This window comes from Ascaphus truei, chromosome 11, assembly GCF_040206685.1.
Source record: "Ascaphus truei isolate aAscTru1 chromosome 11, aAscTru1.hap1, whole genome shotgun sequence".
Taxonomy (NCBI): Eukaryota; Metazoa; Chordata; class Amphibia; order Anura; family Ascaphidae; genus Ascaphus; species Ascaphus truei.
In genome coordinates this window covers 49,493,159-49,511,608 of record NC_134493.1, presented here as the reverse complement: position 1 = coordinate 49,511,608, position 18,450 = coordinate 49,493,159, and the positions used below count along the sequence as shown (strand labels likewise).

Sequence of the window (18,450 nt, the reverse complement as noted above, 5' to 3'; positions counted from 1 at the left end):
CTACCGCCTGATGAAGCACCGCAGTGTGTGAAATGCGTTGCAGAGTAAAATCTTGTGCATGAAGACACTCAGACACTGAGTTGCCCAGCTGACAGCCTTCCCACGGAGCCTTGAGCCGTCTTCATCTGGCTAACTCCGAATGGGAGGAGTGCTGTACCTTTGGACACAGCGATTGTGGTTGACTACTCCTTGCGGGTATCCCGAGAGGACGCAACCCAGAAGTACCATCTGAGTATTGCCGCGCTAGTTGGTCCCAGCGCGCGGGACTGATCCATGAGCTTCGGCGTCTACCTCTGTGTCCCTCTGTGTCCCGCATCAACTTGTGTCAGATGTCCCTGAGTAGTAGGGAGGCATACATTATGTCAAACTTTTTTTGACAGGTACCACGCCCCCTTTTCCCCTAAGCCCCGCCCCTTTTGGCCTTAAACCCGCCCTATGTCCCGCCCCTTCCGTATCCGGTCCCGCCCCATCCGTATCCGGCCCCGCCCCCTGCGCATTTTTAGGTTGCCGCCCCCTGCGCCAAAAAAACGCGGTTGACGCCCCCTACGCCAAAAAAACGCAGTTGACGCCCCCTACGCCAAAAAAACGCAGTTGACGCCCCCTAAGCCAAAAAACCGCGGTTGACATCCCCCAGACTCCATTTTTTATTATGATGTGCATTTTTTATTCTTTTTTGTGATTGGTGCGTACTGTTGACGTAGATTGGAGGGGGCGTATACATACGCGGGGCATGTCCGGGCATGTTTATAGGCTTTTGGGGGCATGCCCGAACATGTTTTTTTCATACTGGGGCATGTCTGGACATGTTTATTCTGAAATAACGCCGTGCGCATGTCAGAAAAGTTCAAATGACGTTGAAAAGAGGGCGTAGCATTTTTTTTTAAATTCAGACAGAATACGGCTTTAAGAGGCTAAACCCTCAAGTGTCAGGGTGGCCGAGTGGTTTAAGGCGTTGGACTTAAGATCCAATGGACGTATGTCCACGTGGGTTCGAATCCCACCCCAGACATAATATTTTTATATATTTTTTTTTTATTTGTATATATATTTTTTATTTGTATAGAGACGGTACAGGGATTAGCCGCAACAGTCGGGGGTTACATATAAATAAAAAGCACAATTGTATGAGTCAAAAATTGCTTATTTTATTTTTTAAAAGATAACACAGTTTTCACCAGGAAATAATTACAAGACGTATTTACAAGTAAAAAAGTAAAACGGCTGTTAAGGCCTTAATAGACTAAAATCATCTAGAGGCGTTGAGTTAGTACGATACATAGTATAGAGGGACAGCAATACAATGTCTTATTTTACAGAGGGAAAAAAAATTAAACAGCTTATTTACAGTTTCAACCAGTCAGCCGACGGCAATAATAGACTACCCCTCCTCTTGTTTAGTAAATAACCCGGCGGGGATGTTAAGCCAGGGGCACTTAAAGAACTGTAACGCAAATCAGAGGTTCTTTTCTGCGGAGTTAAAAGGGATGATGAAGGAGGGTTCGTTGTATCGGGGGGCAGTATTTTTAAGCGATCCAGGCTTTCTCTATTTGTTGAATTACCCACAACCGATGAGGGGATATTCAGTTCAGCCATCGCAGCCAGAAAAGGGCTCCAACCCTGTGGTATTTTACGCTTTGTAACAGTGTGACTTTGTGTAACACCGCGTACCAAATCCAGTAAATTAGAGCCCGGTATAACCTGTTTTTTATAAATAAACTCCCCTTTGTCATTCCAGCTTGTAATATGTTTAGCCTGAAACATTTTACTGAGCAATAACTCTGCATTTTTCTTGAAGCGGACATTCACATTAGTAACAACCTCACGAATCAAATTGTCAGGCGTATCTGATGATGCAATATCCTGGAAATGTAAAGGGTGAGAGGCTGTTTCATCAGTGGGCATTAAAAGGGTTAGGCGGTTCTTCTCCCCGTCGCTCTGTTTAGCATGCACCAAGTATTTCTGCAGTACAGTAGTGTATCTTTTTATCTTTTCATCCTCTGATAAATTATGGCTATTTAAGATCGCATTAATGTCTGTATCTAGGCGATGCATGGCAACTTCACGTATGTCGCCCACTCGTTGTGGGGGGCGCTGTAAACGATCCATATCTTGTTTGGGGACCAGGTACATTTTCTCAGCATATTCCATTAGCGGTTAGTGAGAAGGCCAGTCAGCAGCGGTATAGCAAAACCCAAAAGAGAGCCAATAAAGCCGCCGGACTGCTTCACCAGGCGTTTCTTTTTTACAATTGTAAATTTTTTGTCGCTCAGCTTTTTTATAATTTTACGCCACTTTTTAAGTATGCCAATTTGCCGTTTTGATAAAGGTATTTTACCTTTTAGAGCATTGAGGGCTATCTCGCATATGGCGGTGACTAAATCATTAGATGCTGAACACAGAATAACTTTTCTTTGCTTTGGTGAAGCCCTTATTAATGCTTTTAAAGTATGCCAATTGCGGCGTAGTCGGTTAGACATGTTTACAACGGCGGAGCGACTACAAGTAATGACAATTTACAGATAGTTATCTCTTTTTAGAACCGCTTTTTTTTTTTAAAACATAAACTGTGGGGTTGTCAGGCGGAAAGATACCGGTTCTTAAGCGGTACTCATCAGGGGTCGTGGCTCTTAAATCTACTAACAAAAAACCATAGGGGGACCGTGTGGCATCTTCAAATGCCTCTAAAAAGAATTGTGATTTACCAGGATACATTTGACGAGCTAAGGTGTTAATTTGTAATTTATCCCTTGGATTTTTAAAAAGAACCATATATTTAGTGTTTAAATTTATGGTTCTGCTTTTTTTACCCTGGCAAAAAACATTTTGTACGAGGTACATGATACTGAGGTTTCTGTGATGCACATACTTGGTGAATGCTTTTTCAATTTCAGAGCTCTCACTGGCTGCTTCCATCAAGTCATCAACGATTGTCAAATTCACTTTACCAGGGGGAAAAAGAGCATCGTCATTAAATGTAGCGGGTATACCCTCAATAAATCTAATGTGGGGCATAGTGCTTAACAGTTCATCATAAAGATATTGCCAGCATGCATAAAACCATACGATATTATCAGGTCGGTGCGACAAGTGAGTGCTAGAATGTTGCAAAAGCTGTTTAACAAAATAGCTTTTCCCTGAATTTGACGGCCCGGCTAAAATACACGAGAAAGGATGTTGAAGCCTGATATCCATTACAGATTTATAATTAGTAACCAAAGGGTAGGGTTGTGAAGTCGTTGGTCAGCTGTCGTTTCGTGTACACACACTTTTGTGTTTTCTGTAGAGGACGAGTCTCAATCTGCCAGTAACGTTTATTTCGGACAATCCCAGCCTGTTGTACCACAATCTTTTTCTGATCTTCAGGATCAGAGTGTAAGGGGTAGTCCAGGACAATATCTTTTAAAGTGTCAAAGTTAATCAATTCAGCGTTTGCAGCGTTCAGTGTTATACCTTTAACTTTTAGACACGTTTTACCAGTAGAAAGCTTGTAACCGTAAGTCTTGGGACCGGCGGAAACAAATTCTGTAATGTGTGTACCATTCGGTAGTTCACTAGTCAGCTCCCCTAAGTAGTCACCCAGAGGCGGATTCCAGTCACCTGTTTTGCTAACAAAAATGACAGAGTCAGTGTCATGGTAGAGACACCGCTCTTGTAGCTTGTCCAAAACATTGTACAGTTCAAGACGGGCATAGGCCGTCGTAAAACAGGCAATAAAAATATTGACATTACGACCTACAGTGTATCCCTCCTTTGTATACTTCCAGCTAACCATGGCCGTGTCATCATCTAGGAAGTCTAAAGATGACACATCGTATTGCGTTGAAAAGGCGTAACCAAAAAGTTCATCAGGGCTTGTTACAATGCTTGTATTTTGTAAATTAGTCTTTTGACCGAATTTACCCCACAAAGAATTTAGAAACAGTTTAGAAATTTGTCTTTTTGCCGGGTTAATGTCTATTTTATCAGCGCGTAAACGTATACCCTCTTTTGAAAAATACTCGCTGATGTATTTTTGTTTTTTGACCTCGTCTGTACACCAGCTGGGGTATCCAGATGCCTCCTGTTTGTCCCTGAGGTGCACCTTAATGTATTTAGCAAACAATTTTTTTGTATAACATGCAAAGTGCCAAATTTCAAAAATTTTACACAGCCGGTACCCTTTCTTCAACGCTGCCTGGATTTCAACGGTACACCACGTACCGGTCAATGAGCGCTCCTCATCCGTATGACAGCAAGGCGTCGTCTGATTGGTGACGGCGCATGTGCTGCATAGCGGAAACATGAGCTTGCCATTCATTTTAACAGGAAGGATGGGGAAAAATAAGCCTCTAGGCGGATAGACTTTTACTTTAGCAATCCCAAAGTACCTGTCAAAAGAGAGAAAATTCTCATAGATGATCTTAGGGTGACCGGTGGGGTACATTTTGGTTTTGTTGATAAAAGGATACAAGCTGGTAAAATCATAGTAATGTATACTCTCACCGGGCGCCGTTTTGTGGTACAGCTTAATAGCGTTTGTGCGGCCGCCGTAAAGTGCATCACGGGGGTTCATGGGTTGTGGAAAATCACTTTTAAGTAGAAACGACTTTAGATCCGTATCGGTCTCTAACATGTGTTTCCACTCGTGCTCCCACAGCTCACGCACCGCATAGCCACATTTGTTTTTTAGAAAATGTGTTTTGATGGCTGTTTTGTGGTACAATTGACCATATGTGAGAGATGTAACAGTGTTTGTATCTTTTTCATTGTAACACATGGGACAGCCGTGGTAAAAGCAGCCGTTGAATTCAAAGGCTGTTTGAACACCATTAATCACCGCATAACCATCCAGAAAATAGTTACCCACCATCTTTTCACCGCCCCTTAAAGCGTGTTGTATGACTATATTCTCCTTGTAGGCCACATACAGTAGCCACTGTGTGGCGGGCGTAGAGAAGCGTTTTTTTGTGATGTTGTAATTGTCAGGGGGTACAATGGCGATGGTGTTACTGGGTAAAAATTTGAGCCGATACATAGCCATGCACACAGAGGCGAGGGTTGTCAGCTGAAAGGGGTCCACATTATAGACATCTTCCTCACCAATCTGAGACTCACGGTCGCTCATTACCGTATGCTCTGTCATTTCTATGACACTGGTTCTAAAGCAGATACAGGCTTTCTTCAAAATTTTTACATCCTCAATGCAATAGCTTTTAAGCTCAGCCTGAAAATTGAAATCACAATGTTTGTTCGCTTCATACCATGTCATGAACCCCGTTTTCTCGTCGGCCATCATGTACTGGGGGCCGTAATGCTCTATAGAGGGCATAGAACCGCTGTAATTTTGATTCTGTACTGTGTTAAAAAAGTGTGGGAAATATCCTTTACTGCCTGTAAAACCCAGGGCCTGTGGCAGCTTACTGAGCTTCATGGGGAGGAAATTTAAAGAGTCGATAAATCTGATATTCAGATCAGGTATTGTTACACATAATAATTTACCGCCTTGTGCTAGTAATTCTATTTTTATCTTCTCTTTAAGCAGCTGTTGCACCACAAAATAGGAATCGTAACGGCCGGCATTATGTGCGATGAAAGTGTACTCCCTAAAGGGCCTGTCTATGAATTTTTTTACAAAATCAGCCAAACACTCTGGACCCTGGAACTCCCAACCCACAGTGCCGTCTAAAGACTGGGCACAACCTTTTTCTTCATCATCCCTTAAAGGCATGGCGTAGACATAATTTGGTATGTGTACGCCCGTCTCCTGCATGCACTCAAAGTCATAAAAAATGTAGTTGTCAGTGAGGACCGGTGGTTTGTATGGGCGCATGTAGCACAGGTGATTGTCAAAACTGGCGATGTAAGCATAACAGACTCTACACTGCAAACCTCTGCATTCATCATGATCGTCATCTGTGTAGCGACCGCAACGGTCGCAGTATTTCTTGCGTTTACAATCTATTTTAGCAGCTTGGGCTAGTTTCTTGTGTTCACTCAAACAATCCTGTGAACGACAAAATGCCCGACACATAGGACACCTAGGCATGTCTGCTATGACCTCAACACAATTCCGTCTGTGGCACGATCGGCAAAAATAGCGGCATGAATGGTTATTTTTGTGAGCGAATGGAGTATGACAAAAATCGCAAAAGTAATTGGCCCCGATGAAAGCGTTTATTTTTTTTACGCCAAAGTAATGTGTGTCTTCATGGTATATAAATAAAACCCTCTCTTTGCAGGGCTCACTTGTATTAAAAAACTGCCATTCTCCCCGATTGTGGTAGAACACTTTAATGGTTACATTCAAGTGCTTTTCAAAGTCGGGTATGTCGCTAAAACTGACTAGACGATCATCAGGAATACCCAGGGTGCGATGTATCAAACGTGCTTTCTCCAGTAACACAGCGTCAGCCGTATCTCTCTTTTCTAACAGGGCACAAAGACTGGCTGCTAGACACAAGTTATGGCTGTCGTTATTTAAGTCAAAGAGTAATTGTCTTTTTTTGTTTACGATGCGACTGTAAGGCGTTGAATTAATGCGTCTACGGTGCATCACACCACCAACTCTGTTCTTAACAATTATGACCAATAGTCTTAAAGTACCGTCACCAAGAACCTCCGCGTTGCTTTGTAACATGTTTGCCACATGTTCCAAAAACGTCTCAGCGCTTAAGGCGTCCTTAGAGCGTTTAATAGAGTATAAAGCTCTATTTAACGTGTCACCGTCTAGACGTAATTGCACCATGTCATGGGGTCCTATGTCGGGCAGTAGTCTATTCAATGTACACTGTATAGAATCATGTACCGCCTGTAATGCCACTGAAAATGATGTTATACGATCAAGATTTACAAATTGAAAATGTTCAAAATGTTCCACAGCATTAAAATTTTGTCGTACTCTTTGGTACTGCGCTACACGTTCCAAAAATACAGACTGATCCGCCGCATCGTTAGGGGGCTGTATTATCAGTGGTGTATGTATTTCAACACTATTTTCAACCGGCAGTACAGACCTTTCAACATTAATTTCATTTACAGATGGCTCTGACTGTACAGAAATTAATGGCATTATACCCCTCTGGGGATGTTCGACCGCAATTAAGTTGGGGCTCATAACGGGGGTCGATAAATCACCTGTACTAACGGGCATTAATGAGCATTCTGGCGTGTGTTCTGAGTTGTTGTCTACAACATAATTTATCTGCTGGCTGCTCTGCGTGCTTCTGTTTAACGTGGGGTGTTGATCTAAGCCCCTGCCCACCATATTTAGTCATGAATTGGTTAGTAATTGGGCCCCGTTGCTAAATACAGTCGTTAAACGATCAAGTTTTAGTTTGAACGCCGGCTCCATACACATGTTGCGTTCGACATGAGGCACCCAACAATGTGAATACAGTTCACGCATGAATGCGTTGATAGACCTCTTTACATCCACCCAGAAAAGGTATTCAGTACAACCCCGGCTCTCAATGTCAGATTCGTCCTCTATACACAGCGCTGTTGTGGCTTTTGGGTGTGTATTGTCAGTACACGGTGTTGTTATTATTACGTCGTGTATTATGTTTTGGTTGTTGGCCCCTGAATCCCCCTTTAGATGCATTACACCCTTGTGAAATATATCGCTTGAACGGCGAAGCCTTAATAACAAGGCTTTCATGCGCTCTAAATCGCGTTCATGCTCTTTCACAAAAATCAATGTTTTCAAGTCGCTTATTACATTTTCTATAAGCCGATTTAAATCTATCCAAAAAACAAAATGATTATAGAACCATCGCCAATAATGCGGTGTATCAATGTCATTAATCGTCGTACAGTTACCTGACTGACCTTTCTGCGCCCCATGATCATTGTTTGTGACAATCGTGATGTCCTGTAAAGGAAACCCTTGACTTTTACTGTTTGTGACCGGTGTGATGTCCTGTAAAGGCACCCTTCGTCTTTTAATTGTTGGCTGTGCAACAGCAGGGTCATTTACACGTGGGCGTCTGCCAAAGTCAATTCTACGCAATATATTTTCCAACTGGGCTTGTTGCAGGCCTGATACAGGTGTTGTGTTTATGCGTGCTGACTCACCGCCGGTGGCACGCGAAATGCTATCCGCCTTTGCTGTTGGGGAGTTCAACATTGTAGCTGGTGGTGGTTCGATTGTAACCGTAACCGTTGTTGTTGGTCGCTTTACACCGTACAAAGCTTTTGATGTGCTGGGCTGCTCATTGTCGTGTGCAGGGGTACATTTATCAGGAACACGTCTAGTGGCATGCCTTACGGTCGTCTTTGAGGCTAAAAACATCAACAACAAAAAAAAAAAAAAAGAATACTGTCAGCTCATTTCATTAATAGATTAAAGTCCAGACAGCTTGAGGAACTATGTTAGTACTACATTACGCAACACCACGTATATAGATGCTTGAATTACAGCACAATAGACTCACCATGCTTTTCAGGTTGCGGGGCCCGTGGTTTCTTGTTCTGGGTTTGCATTTCAGCGTTGACTTTCTTTTCAGGTTGCGGGGCCCGTGGTTTCTTGTTCTGGATTTGCATTTCAGCGGCGACTTTTGGGCTTCTAACGCTTTGGTGCCGGTGCATTTTTGAAGCTGTGAACAATGACCTCATTATTAAAAAGTTTTATAATAGACAGCAGCATTTAAAAATAAAAAAAATAACTACACAATTATTGTGGCTGCATGACCCCTAATGTCGGCTATAAAAAAAAAGTGTAATAAAATGAATAGAAACACTATCTTAGTCCACTTAGATATATAATTACAGCCGTAATCTATAAAGTTTTAAATAAGTTCAAAACATGTCTATAGTGTTAGTTTTAAATATAACAGCGATACATTGTCATACATACCCCGTTTTTGATTTGTCATTATGGACGGATCAGGGTTGTGCTGTTTGATCGTACGTTTGACAGATCGTACACCGTTTTCCGTACCCCCCTTGGTTTGTTCTGTACGGCATAAAAGACCGCATAGGCGGTTATTCATGTACACAGGTAACTTTAAAAGTAAAAAAAAAAAAAGTATATGCAACCGCTTTTATATAAATACGCACCATCGGTAACCTGTTTTCCAAATCGACAGTCTAGAGCGTCATTAGCCAACCGCTCAGCTTGAAGTGCAGCAGCCAAAACTACATGAAAGAAAATTACAAAAATAAATAAATAATAATAAAGAAATAAAAATAAAAAAAAAGAGCTGTCTTAAGCGGCCTCTGTCGATTCTTACATTCTTGGTCTGCCTCTGTGGAACTCCCCTGTGTATTTTCGGCAATATATGTTTGGAAGCGGTCAGCCTGCATGTATTATAAAGTACAATCAATTCTAGGCCTTTAAATATTATCATTAAAAGTCCTTCAATATAGTCTGATAAAAAAACGGACAAAAAACAAAACAATCAATGCTATTAAAATACACTAAATATCATGATATAAAATAGATGATACTATATTATCACGGGGGCCCCCTTTTTAGAAAAATAAAGTACATTAAATGTTACTTTGAAAAGACATATATGAATAAAACAATACACTTGCCCCTTTTTAGAAAAATAAAGTACATTAAATGTTACTTTGAAAAGACATATATGAATAAAACAATACACTCAATATACGCTAATAAAAAAAAGGCCCTGTATATTACATAAAGTTTACATAAAAATACATTCAATGCCCTTAAAATACAGTAATTAGCAGTCTATAAAATAATATATCAATGTTTTAGGTATATTATATCACATTTTTAGGTCTAATATATTATGGCCTTAGGTTCTACAGTATGTACTATATTATCAACGGGGCCACTTTTTAGAAAAACATTAAATGCTACTTTGAAAAGACCTATATGAATAAAACAATACACTCAATATACGCTAATAAAAAAAAAGGTCCTGTATATTACATAAAGTTTACATAAAAATACATTCAATGCCCTTAAAATACAGTAATTAGCAGTCTATAAAATAATATATCAAGGGTTTAGGTATATTATATCACATTTTTAGGTCTAATATATTATGGCCTTAGGTTCTACAGTATGTACTATATTATCAACGGGGCCACTTTTTAGAAAAACATTAAATGCTACTTTGAAAAGACATATATGAATAAAACAATACACTCAATATACGCTAATAAAAAAAAAGGTCCTGTATATTACATAAAGTTTACATAAAAATACATTCAATGCCCTTAAAATACAGTAATTAGCAGTCTATAAAATAATATATCAAGGGTTTAGGTATATTATATCACATTTTTAGGTCTAATATATTATGGCCTTAGGTTCTACAGTATGTACTATATTATCAACGGGGCCACTTTTTAGAAAAACATTAAATGCTACTTTGAAAAGACATATATGAATAAAACAATACACTCAATATACGCTAATTAAAAAAAAGGTCCTGTATATTACATAAAGTTTACATAAAAATACATTCAATGCCATTAAAATACAGTAATTATCATTCTATAAAATAATATATCAGGGTTTAGGTATATTATATCACAGTTTTGAAAAAAAGACAGACATGAATAAAACAATACAGTCAATATTATGTTTACTCACCATGCCGTTATATTGAGAGCACTGCTAGGCACAGACTGGATGTAAGGGCACTCACGATCAATGAGGCTAGAGACAGAAGTATTTCAAAAGCCCCCTCTTAAATAGTTTTTTCTTGAGGCTCTAACAATTTGTAGCTCCACCTTCAATGGCTAGTGGGGGTGTGAACAATCCTCTTGAGGCTGTCTTGTTCTTTGTTTAATAGCTTTAATTATTATAAGGTCTGTTCTTAACCCTTCTGATTTATTATATATATATTTATTTATTTTTTACTAACTTATCTATATTATCAAAGTGCTGCAAAAGACCATAAAAATAAAACAAAACAAGACATTGTTGGCAGTGTATAATATAATTAGTCTTTTATTAAACATTACACATCAGACACATGTTTTTAAAAAAATGGCCTTATATATTTTTATAACAGGCCACACATTTTTGTGTACAGTCAATGTGTACATATCGCCGCTTAAAATGGCTCATATGCTTTCTCACAAAATTAGCGACTATGCGGTCATTTTTTTTTAAATCATTAGTGAAACTTTTTAAGATCTCTTCAAATGTTAAACCTTTACACATGTGATGAATGAAAAAAATACAAAATTCACCGCAGACAGAAGACAAAGTATCTTGCAACTGTGCGTTCTGAAACGTTATACGATTCACGTTCGTATTTAAAAACTGTAAAATTTCTTTAGGAAAGAGTTCACTTTTTGGTGATAATCCGTATGAGTCGAAAAAATGTCCAGCACCATCTGTATCAAAAAAAATCGCCAACCAGTGCTCACCAGGACCGTTATGAGGATGTGTATTTATGATGAAACATGTGGGTGCATTTGTCAGCGCGCGACGGGGTAATAAATCGCAGGGGTAAACTCCTTGAAACAATCCACGGGTGAATCGATCGGCGCTTAAAAACTGTGTTATTTGCACGGTATTCATTCTTTTTTTTTTTATTCAGAGAAAGTCATATAACACTTCTCTTCTCTGATTTATCTCAATAACGTTATCAAAAACGCCGTACACAATAATATTAACGGTTCTATCCAGAGCCCTTGAAAAGCGTATTTCAGCCCTCAGGTTTCCATTGCGAATTAGTGAGAAGTGACCACCGCGTTCCTGATCGGGTGACAAATCAAACGCAAATAGCGTGTACCCCTCAACATACTCTTCACGATTAATGAGAAATCCAGCGTCTGCATTTTGTTTACCGGCAATTTGTACCAGGGCCATGTATTCTCTAATAGAATTAGCATTCTCAAAGTCTGGTTGAAACGGTTTTGTCGGTATTTGTTCGCCGTCTAAATACAGCGCTGCAAAATTCACATGGTTGTGTTTGAAACAAAGGGGTTTTTTATCGTAAGCACCAGAAAAAGCGTCATTATCAACGAATCCTATAATGACCAGTTTGGGTAATTGACCCAAAAACAGGTTTTCTAGATTGCATACGCGACTTCCGACCGCGATGCTATAAATTTTCATCCCCACACGGTCGATAGTGTATTTTGCGTTGCCGCTTAAAAGCCCCTGCGCATGACCTATGCGCACTGCCGGCGCAATTTGCACCCTTTTGACAAACAGCGACGCGTTTAGAATTTGAATCTTAAACGGCTCAGCCTCAGCAGACATTAAACAAAATGTATCTTTATTTCTAGTGAGTTTAATTTTTAAGTCCAGACCGTTCAGTATAAGTTTCTCTTGAAAAAATATATCGCTATGTAGATGTCCCAGTAATTCTACGGCTTTACCACGTTCTGTCATTTGGGAACGCTTTGTAAAACCATGGTTATCACCACCCACTGTGCGGGTTTGGTGTTGCCCCGCTGTATCCTTGTAAAATAAACCGGTGGTAAACTGCGTGGATAATGCATCAGCGCTATAGTTCAGAATTGTTTCAATATACGCCCGATATGCGTACAGGTTATTGGATTGCGATATGAGTCTGTCCCCCAAAGTTACATCTAACTGATTGAAAAGCGTTGCTATCGGATAATTGATTAGACTCACGCGTGCTCCATCAGCAATCGGTGTATTGTCCTGTTTGACGATTTTACACGTAATGTAAATCAAAGTATTATTGAGGTCGAAATAATGTTCCCCGTTGCCAGCGATATAAAACTCCAACGGTGCCGTTTCTGAAAGGGCGGCCAACGGTTGTATTTCCACATACAGACTTTTTTCTATGCTCGTCTGTGTAGGCTGTATTTCAAAGATATCCAGTTCAGATTTAGCGCATTCTATGGAGTTGGTGTGAATAAACGCCATGCTGAAATAACTTTTATTTATTTTTTGTCTTGTCAAATGAATCAAAAGATGTCGTTTAAGTTCTGTCGCGAGGTTTTTTTCTTCTTTCTGACGTTGCGACTGTTCTTTTTGTTTTGATAACGGGTTGTGCTGGGTGGGAATGCAACGCTGCGCTTGCGTTTGCCTTTAGCACTGCTTCTACTGATGTACACGAGTCCTGATCCGTCTTGTGCTGCACCACCCATTTTATTCGTCACAGCGGTTGAAACACGACCCACAACGTCTCTAGCGATATTTAGTGCTGCAGTTTTTACATGAGGTTTTACAATATCAAAGCCGCGCCTGAATAAAGGCACCGCCCGTCTAAAGAGACTGCGGAAAACGCCTGCTAATCCACGGCCGTACATATAAGGGCTCCCATGAAAGCCCTGTAAGCCATTTCCCGCTTGTGCTCTATAGTACATACTGTAAACCTGTGGTTCTCCATAGTTTTTAACAGCCACCATGTTGCCGGACCCTCAATACAGAGAGCCTTTGCGCGGGCGAAAGTGCAGTTTTACAATGGCCTTCCCGTACTTGAATGAGACGTTCTTATTTTGGTCGTTCTTTATCTCGATTGTAATGCAATCGATGTGATATTTACTGACGGGTATGTAATCAGGCTTTATGTAGCGCTGCGTAATGATATCATTATTATTGCCGGTGATTTCAACAGTCCGCAGTAGGGGGACAAAACTGTGACCTACGCGTTGATGCATAATGATATCGGTATAAACAAATATTGTATAAAAGCCGTTTTTTATATCTGCACATATTTTATCACATTTTTCAATTTTATCGATATTATTAGAATCCATGCCTAGAATGTTCATCATACGCTCTGAGGCTGTAAAGCGATGTGAACCCGGAACAGATACTGTTCTTTCAAAGTCGTCATATTTCAATTTCACTTTACTGATGGCCATCGCCTCGTTAATAGACCTAACCAATTCATTAATATCACTATAATACCCCGCTTTTACCATGAAGTTTGATTTAATGGCGTTTAGCGTTGATACATGTAATGTGCTGTCTGGCGCAGCATTCCGTAACGGCGGTCTTAGTTGTGTTACAGATACGTTACCGTCCACGTTTTCAAATGTATTCCAAGTATGCGGATACTGTATTTCTGTTAAAGCAACCTCCCATTCACCTTTTAAAATAATGGGCTTGGCTAGTTTTGTCGTATAATTAGAAATGTCATTTTGGGGGAACGTTTCGTATGACGCATTACTAGGCAGCGTTACATAAAAGGCAATATCCTCCATGGTGACGTCTTTTTACAAACGAGTTAGTTGTGCTTTTTCTATCCAGCTGTTGAATTTTGTAGGGTATCCACACCATTTAACGTAGTAGACGATTTTACGCCTTACGCTTTTTTGTTTTAATATCTTCTCAATTCTGTAAACGCGATTTAAATTCTTTGGTATTTTTTGTATCTCTTCAGCGTAGAATGAGCCTTCTATGGCCTCACCAGCACTATCTGTGATCTTATACAGCGGTTTTACGCCTTTCGTGCGTACATCAGCAATAATAAATATTTCATCTGTAAAGCACTGTTCATAACCCTTTGTAAAAACTCCTTTATATTTTGATATCCGAACGTGGTCTCCAATTTTTAAAAGTGGCTTAAGTTTCTTAGAACACACATGTGACCTATAAATAGTATTCCAAACGGTGAGAGAATTCGCTTGTGTTACATCCTTTGGCGCACACTTAATGGTGCCATGTGGCGTGTGGTTATAGCTGTATATTAAGTCTGATAACACATCGCTGTACCTGTGCGTATTATGTGCTGTGAAAAAACGCCACATTTTCGTTTTTAATGTCCTATTAAAGCGTTCAATAATGGCTGCCTTAACGGCGTTGCCGGCGATGAACCTGTTAACGCCATATTTTTGGAGCAGTAAATTAACATTCTTATTCAAGAATTCTTTACCCCCATCAGTTTGTAACTTTTGAGGCACCCTTCCCTCTAAAAAAATCTCTTGTAACGCATTAGCGACGCTTAACCCTTTTTTATTTTGCAACAATTTTGCCCAGGCGTATTTTGACAAAATATCGATAACGGTCAAAATATAACGATTTCCGTCGTTACACTTGGCAAAATCAATCATTGATACGAGGTCAGCTTGCCACTGCGAATCGATATTGGACACTAAAATCATATTCCTTTTGAAATTTTTTCGCGCCGGTTTGTATAACGTATAGACATCTTGCTCTGAAAGATAATTTTTGACCGTTGCGTTTGAAATACCGTATTTTTGTGCTGCATTATTTAAACTCTGTATGCCGCCAAAGGAACCAGGCGTTTTCGGCGTGTAATATATTTTTCGTAATTGTGCATCCGCTTTTTTTGAGCTTGTATGGCTATGCATTCTTTAATAGTATTTCATAAAACAATATAATGCTTCTATGGTGTTTTCAGCTTCTGTTTAAAACAATCTCCCGCAGTTCAAGGCTCTTCCAAGTCTTTTGAAATGCCTTATTTACCGCTGTTAATGAGGCTGTTCCCACGACACCTCTGCTCTCAGTTAACAACCATGGTGTTTGTCTAGCTTCTTGTCATTATGACCCCACACCATCTGCTAATGAGGTTATTGCGTCAATTGCTATGACACGCTTTTCAAAGACTTTTGAAATGACTTATTTACTTTTTTTACTATGGCCCCACAACATCTGCTAATGAGGTTATTGCATCAATTGCTATGAAAAGCTTTTCAAAGACTTTTGAAATGACTCACTTACTTTTTTACTTGTAAATACGAATTGTAATTATTGCCTGGTTGAAACTGTAAATAAGCTGTTTAATTTTTTTTTCCTCTGTAAAATAAGACATTGTATTGCTGTCCCTCTATACTATGTATCGTACTAACTCAACGCCTCTAGATGATTTTAGTCTATTAAGGCCTTAACAGCCGTTTTACTTTTTTACTTGTAAATACGTCTTGTAATTATTTCCTGGTGAAAACTGTGTTATCTTTTAAAAAATAAAATAAGCAATTTTTGACTCATACAATTGTGCTTTTTATTTATATGTAACCCCCGACTGTTGCGGCTAATCCCTGTACCGTCTCTATACAAATAAAAAATATATATACAAATAAAAAAAAAAATATATAAAAATATTATGTCTGGGGTGGGATTCGAACCCACGTGGACATACGTCCATTGGATCTTAAGTCCAACGCCTTAAACCACTCGGCCACCCTGACACTTGAGGGTTTAGCCTCTTAAAGCCGTATTCTGTCTGAATTTAAAAAAAAATGCTACGCCCTCTTTTCAACGTCATTTGAACTTTTCTGACATGCGCACGGCGTTATTTCAGAATAAACATGTCCAGACATGCCCCAGTATGAAAAAAACATGTTCGGGCATGCCCCCAAAAGCCTATAAACATGCCCGGACATGCCCCGCGTATGTATACGCCCCCTCCAATCTACGTCAACAGTACGCACCAATCACAAAAAAGAATAAAAAATGCACATCATAATAAAAAATGGAGTCTGGGGGATGTCAACCGCGGTTTTTTGGCTTAGGGGGCGTCAACTGCGTTTTTTTGGCGTAGGGGGCGTCAACTGCGTTTTTTTGGCGTAGGGGGCGTCAACCGCGTTTTTTTGGCGCAGGGGGCGGCAACCTAAAAATGCGCAGGGGGCGGGGCCGGATACGGATGGGGCGGGACCGGATACGGAAGGGGCGGGACATAGGGCGGGTTTAAGGCCAAAAGGGGCGGGGCTTAGGGGAAAAGGGGGCGTGGTACCTGTCAAAAAAAGTTTGACATAATGTATGCCTCCCTACTACTTCCCTGCACTTCTTTCTACTGGATTAATTTTACCCTACATGTAAGTTACTACTTACACTTGTTTTATTATGTTTAATACATAAATCTTGACCCTTGGTGCGCTTCTGTGCCTTTTTCTTACAAACAAATGGGTATAAGTAAGAGAGATTAAAAAGACAAAGCTTGTCAGAAACAGTTGGCAAGGGGCACTGAATGGTGGGCATAATATTGCCTACAATAAGAAAAGGGATACGTCGTTACACAATATTTCTTCTGCCATTTTATACTTTCGGGATTTTTATGTAGCAAATAGATAAGAAACACAACAACTGACAATTGTAATGTAGTAATTACTAATGTATCAACATATTCATTAGCAGAAAAGGGATGAAAGACAACATACAGGTAGGTTGCTGCTATATAGAACATGATACTGTATAACATACAAGTGTAGAATATACAACATAATATAACTGTATAAAACAAACACGAAATTAACAAAAATAACAAGTATACAACAGCAGCCTCCATCTATCTGAGCAACAAATTAATATAACATAATATTTAATGCCACAATAATGGTAGAAATTATTTGCGGACGTAAAGGTTTTCTTCTCGTTTATGCACAAAATCAAGACACCTGTGATGTAAAAAAACGTAGTACTCTGCATTGTCGTTTATAAAGTACGTCAAATAGTCGGCAGTCCCTGCAATTAACTTCTAGAGATCGGCGCATTTTGGCGCGGATTTGGGTCCGTAGCGGATCGGCCGGTTCCTTTGGTCCGTGGATTTCCGTGGATCAATGTTACAAAGTGCGATTCGCGGTTTGCAGATTTTTTATTATTATTATTACCAATACACTCCACGGATTCCGCAACCCGTGGACGGATTTGTAGAATCCAATCCACGGATTCAGCAATCCGTCGGCGGGTTTTTAAGACTCCGCCAACGGATTACGGAATCCGTGGACTGGATTCTACAAATCCGTCAACGGATTGCACCAAATTACGTTTTTTTATGAATCTGCGCGGATTAAAACCGGCCAAATCCGTTTGCAGATTTTATACCGCGAAACGCATGTTGGGAAAATGCGAGAAAATCTGGTAACCGGATTCGGGCGGATTCACCCATCTCTAGTTCCTTCTAATAATGTTGGTCACAACTCTAGTTATTGGGTCAGCCTAAAGCTTGAACATCAGCATTACAGCAAAGACTGTATGTCTTCACAGGACTTACAAATGCAAAGGCAACGCTGACACACTGTTTTATAATCTGTAAATTGGCACCAAATCATATATCATTATTGCATTTGCAGCACAGGGCTGGTTTTGAAGAATAAGATTTTGCTGACAAGTTTAGGTACCCCGTCTTATTTTTGATACCAGTTGAATGTTGAAATGGTGGCAATATCTAAAGCTCATGTCTTAACGGGAGCCACGGGAAGCAGATAATTCTGCTGGAATCCTAAATGATATTCTAACGATACATTTGCCTTGCATTTTCAAGAGGGGGATTTCTGCCGGCACTGTGCCATCAGGAGCATGGTAATAGCATGAAATGATTTAAGCTTCCATGGCCATGGAGTATAATAACAGTTATTTGCATTTATCTAGCAACTTTCATCCAAATATAATTCCCCCAAATATTTCAATTATGCAGCAGAAGTATAAAAGCAGCCACTTCCTGTATTTCCATTTCGATGCATTATGTTGGATTAACAACTTTATTGTTGCACATATTAATGACGGTGTTGGAACATTGATATATTATTTCTGCCCTAGTTTATAGGATTATATAAGAAAGGTCTAGGCAGCTCTTGAAATATAACACATTCAAAGTA

At 39.8% G+C, this 18,450-nt stretch overlaps 2 protein-coding genes and 2 non-coding genes across 4 annotated transcripts; 1 reads left to right on the top strand and 3 right to left on the bottom strand.

Annotated features, from left to right (window-relative positions):
* Positions 1 to 925: 925 nt before the first annotated feature.
* Positions 926 to 1,009, top strand: TRNAL-UAA (transfer RNA leucine (anticodon UAA)). Its single transcript has one exon. It is a non-coding gene; the product is annotated as a tRNA-Leu (tRNA).
* A 6,240-nt stretch (positions 1,010 to 7,249) lies between these two features.
* LOC142463417 (uncharacterized) lies at positions 7,250 to 9,411 on the bottom strand. The gene is made up of 5 exons (XM_075566139.1): positions 9,210 to 9,411; positions 9,037 to 9,114; positions 8,834 to 8,932; positions 8,412 to 8,573; positions 7,250 to 8,259 (listed from the first exon to the last, which is right to left on the bottom strand). Exons 1-5 carry the CDS (start codon positions 9,280 to 9,282, stop codon positions 7,250 to 7,252), a joined length of 1,422 nt encoding a protein of 473 aa, XP_075422254.1. The 5' UTR covers positions 9,283 to 9,411.
* Positions 9,412 to 11,503: 2,092 nt separating this feature from the next.
* LOC142462876 (uncharacterized protein F54H12.2-like) lies at positions 11,504 to 12,811 on the bottom strand. Its single transcript, XM_075565091.1, has one exon. The coding sequence runs from the start codon at positions 12,809 to 12,811 to the stop codon at positions 11,504 to 11,506; it is 1,308 nt and encodes a 435-aa protein (XP_075421206.1).
* Positions 12,812 to 15,960: 3,149 nt separating this feature from the next.
* TRNAL-UAA (transfer RNA leucine (anticodon UAA)) lies at positions 15,961 to 16,044 on the bottom strand. The gene has a single exon. It is a non-coding gene; the product is annotated as a tRNA-Leu (tRNA).
* Positions 16,045 to 18,450: the final 2,406 nt, after the last annotated feature.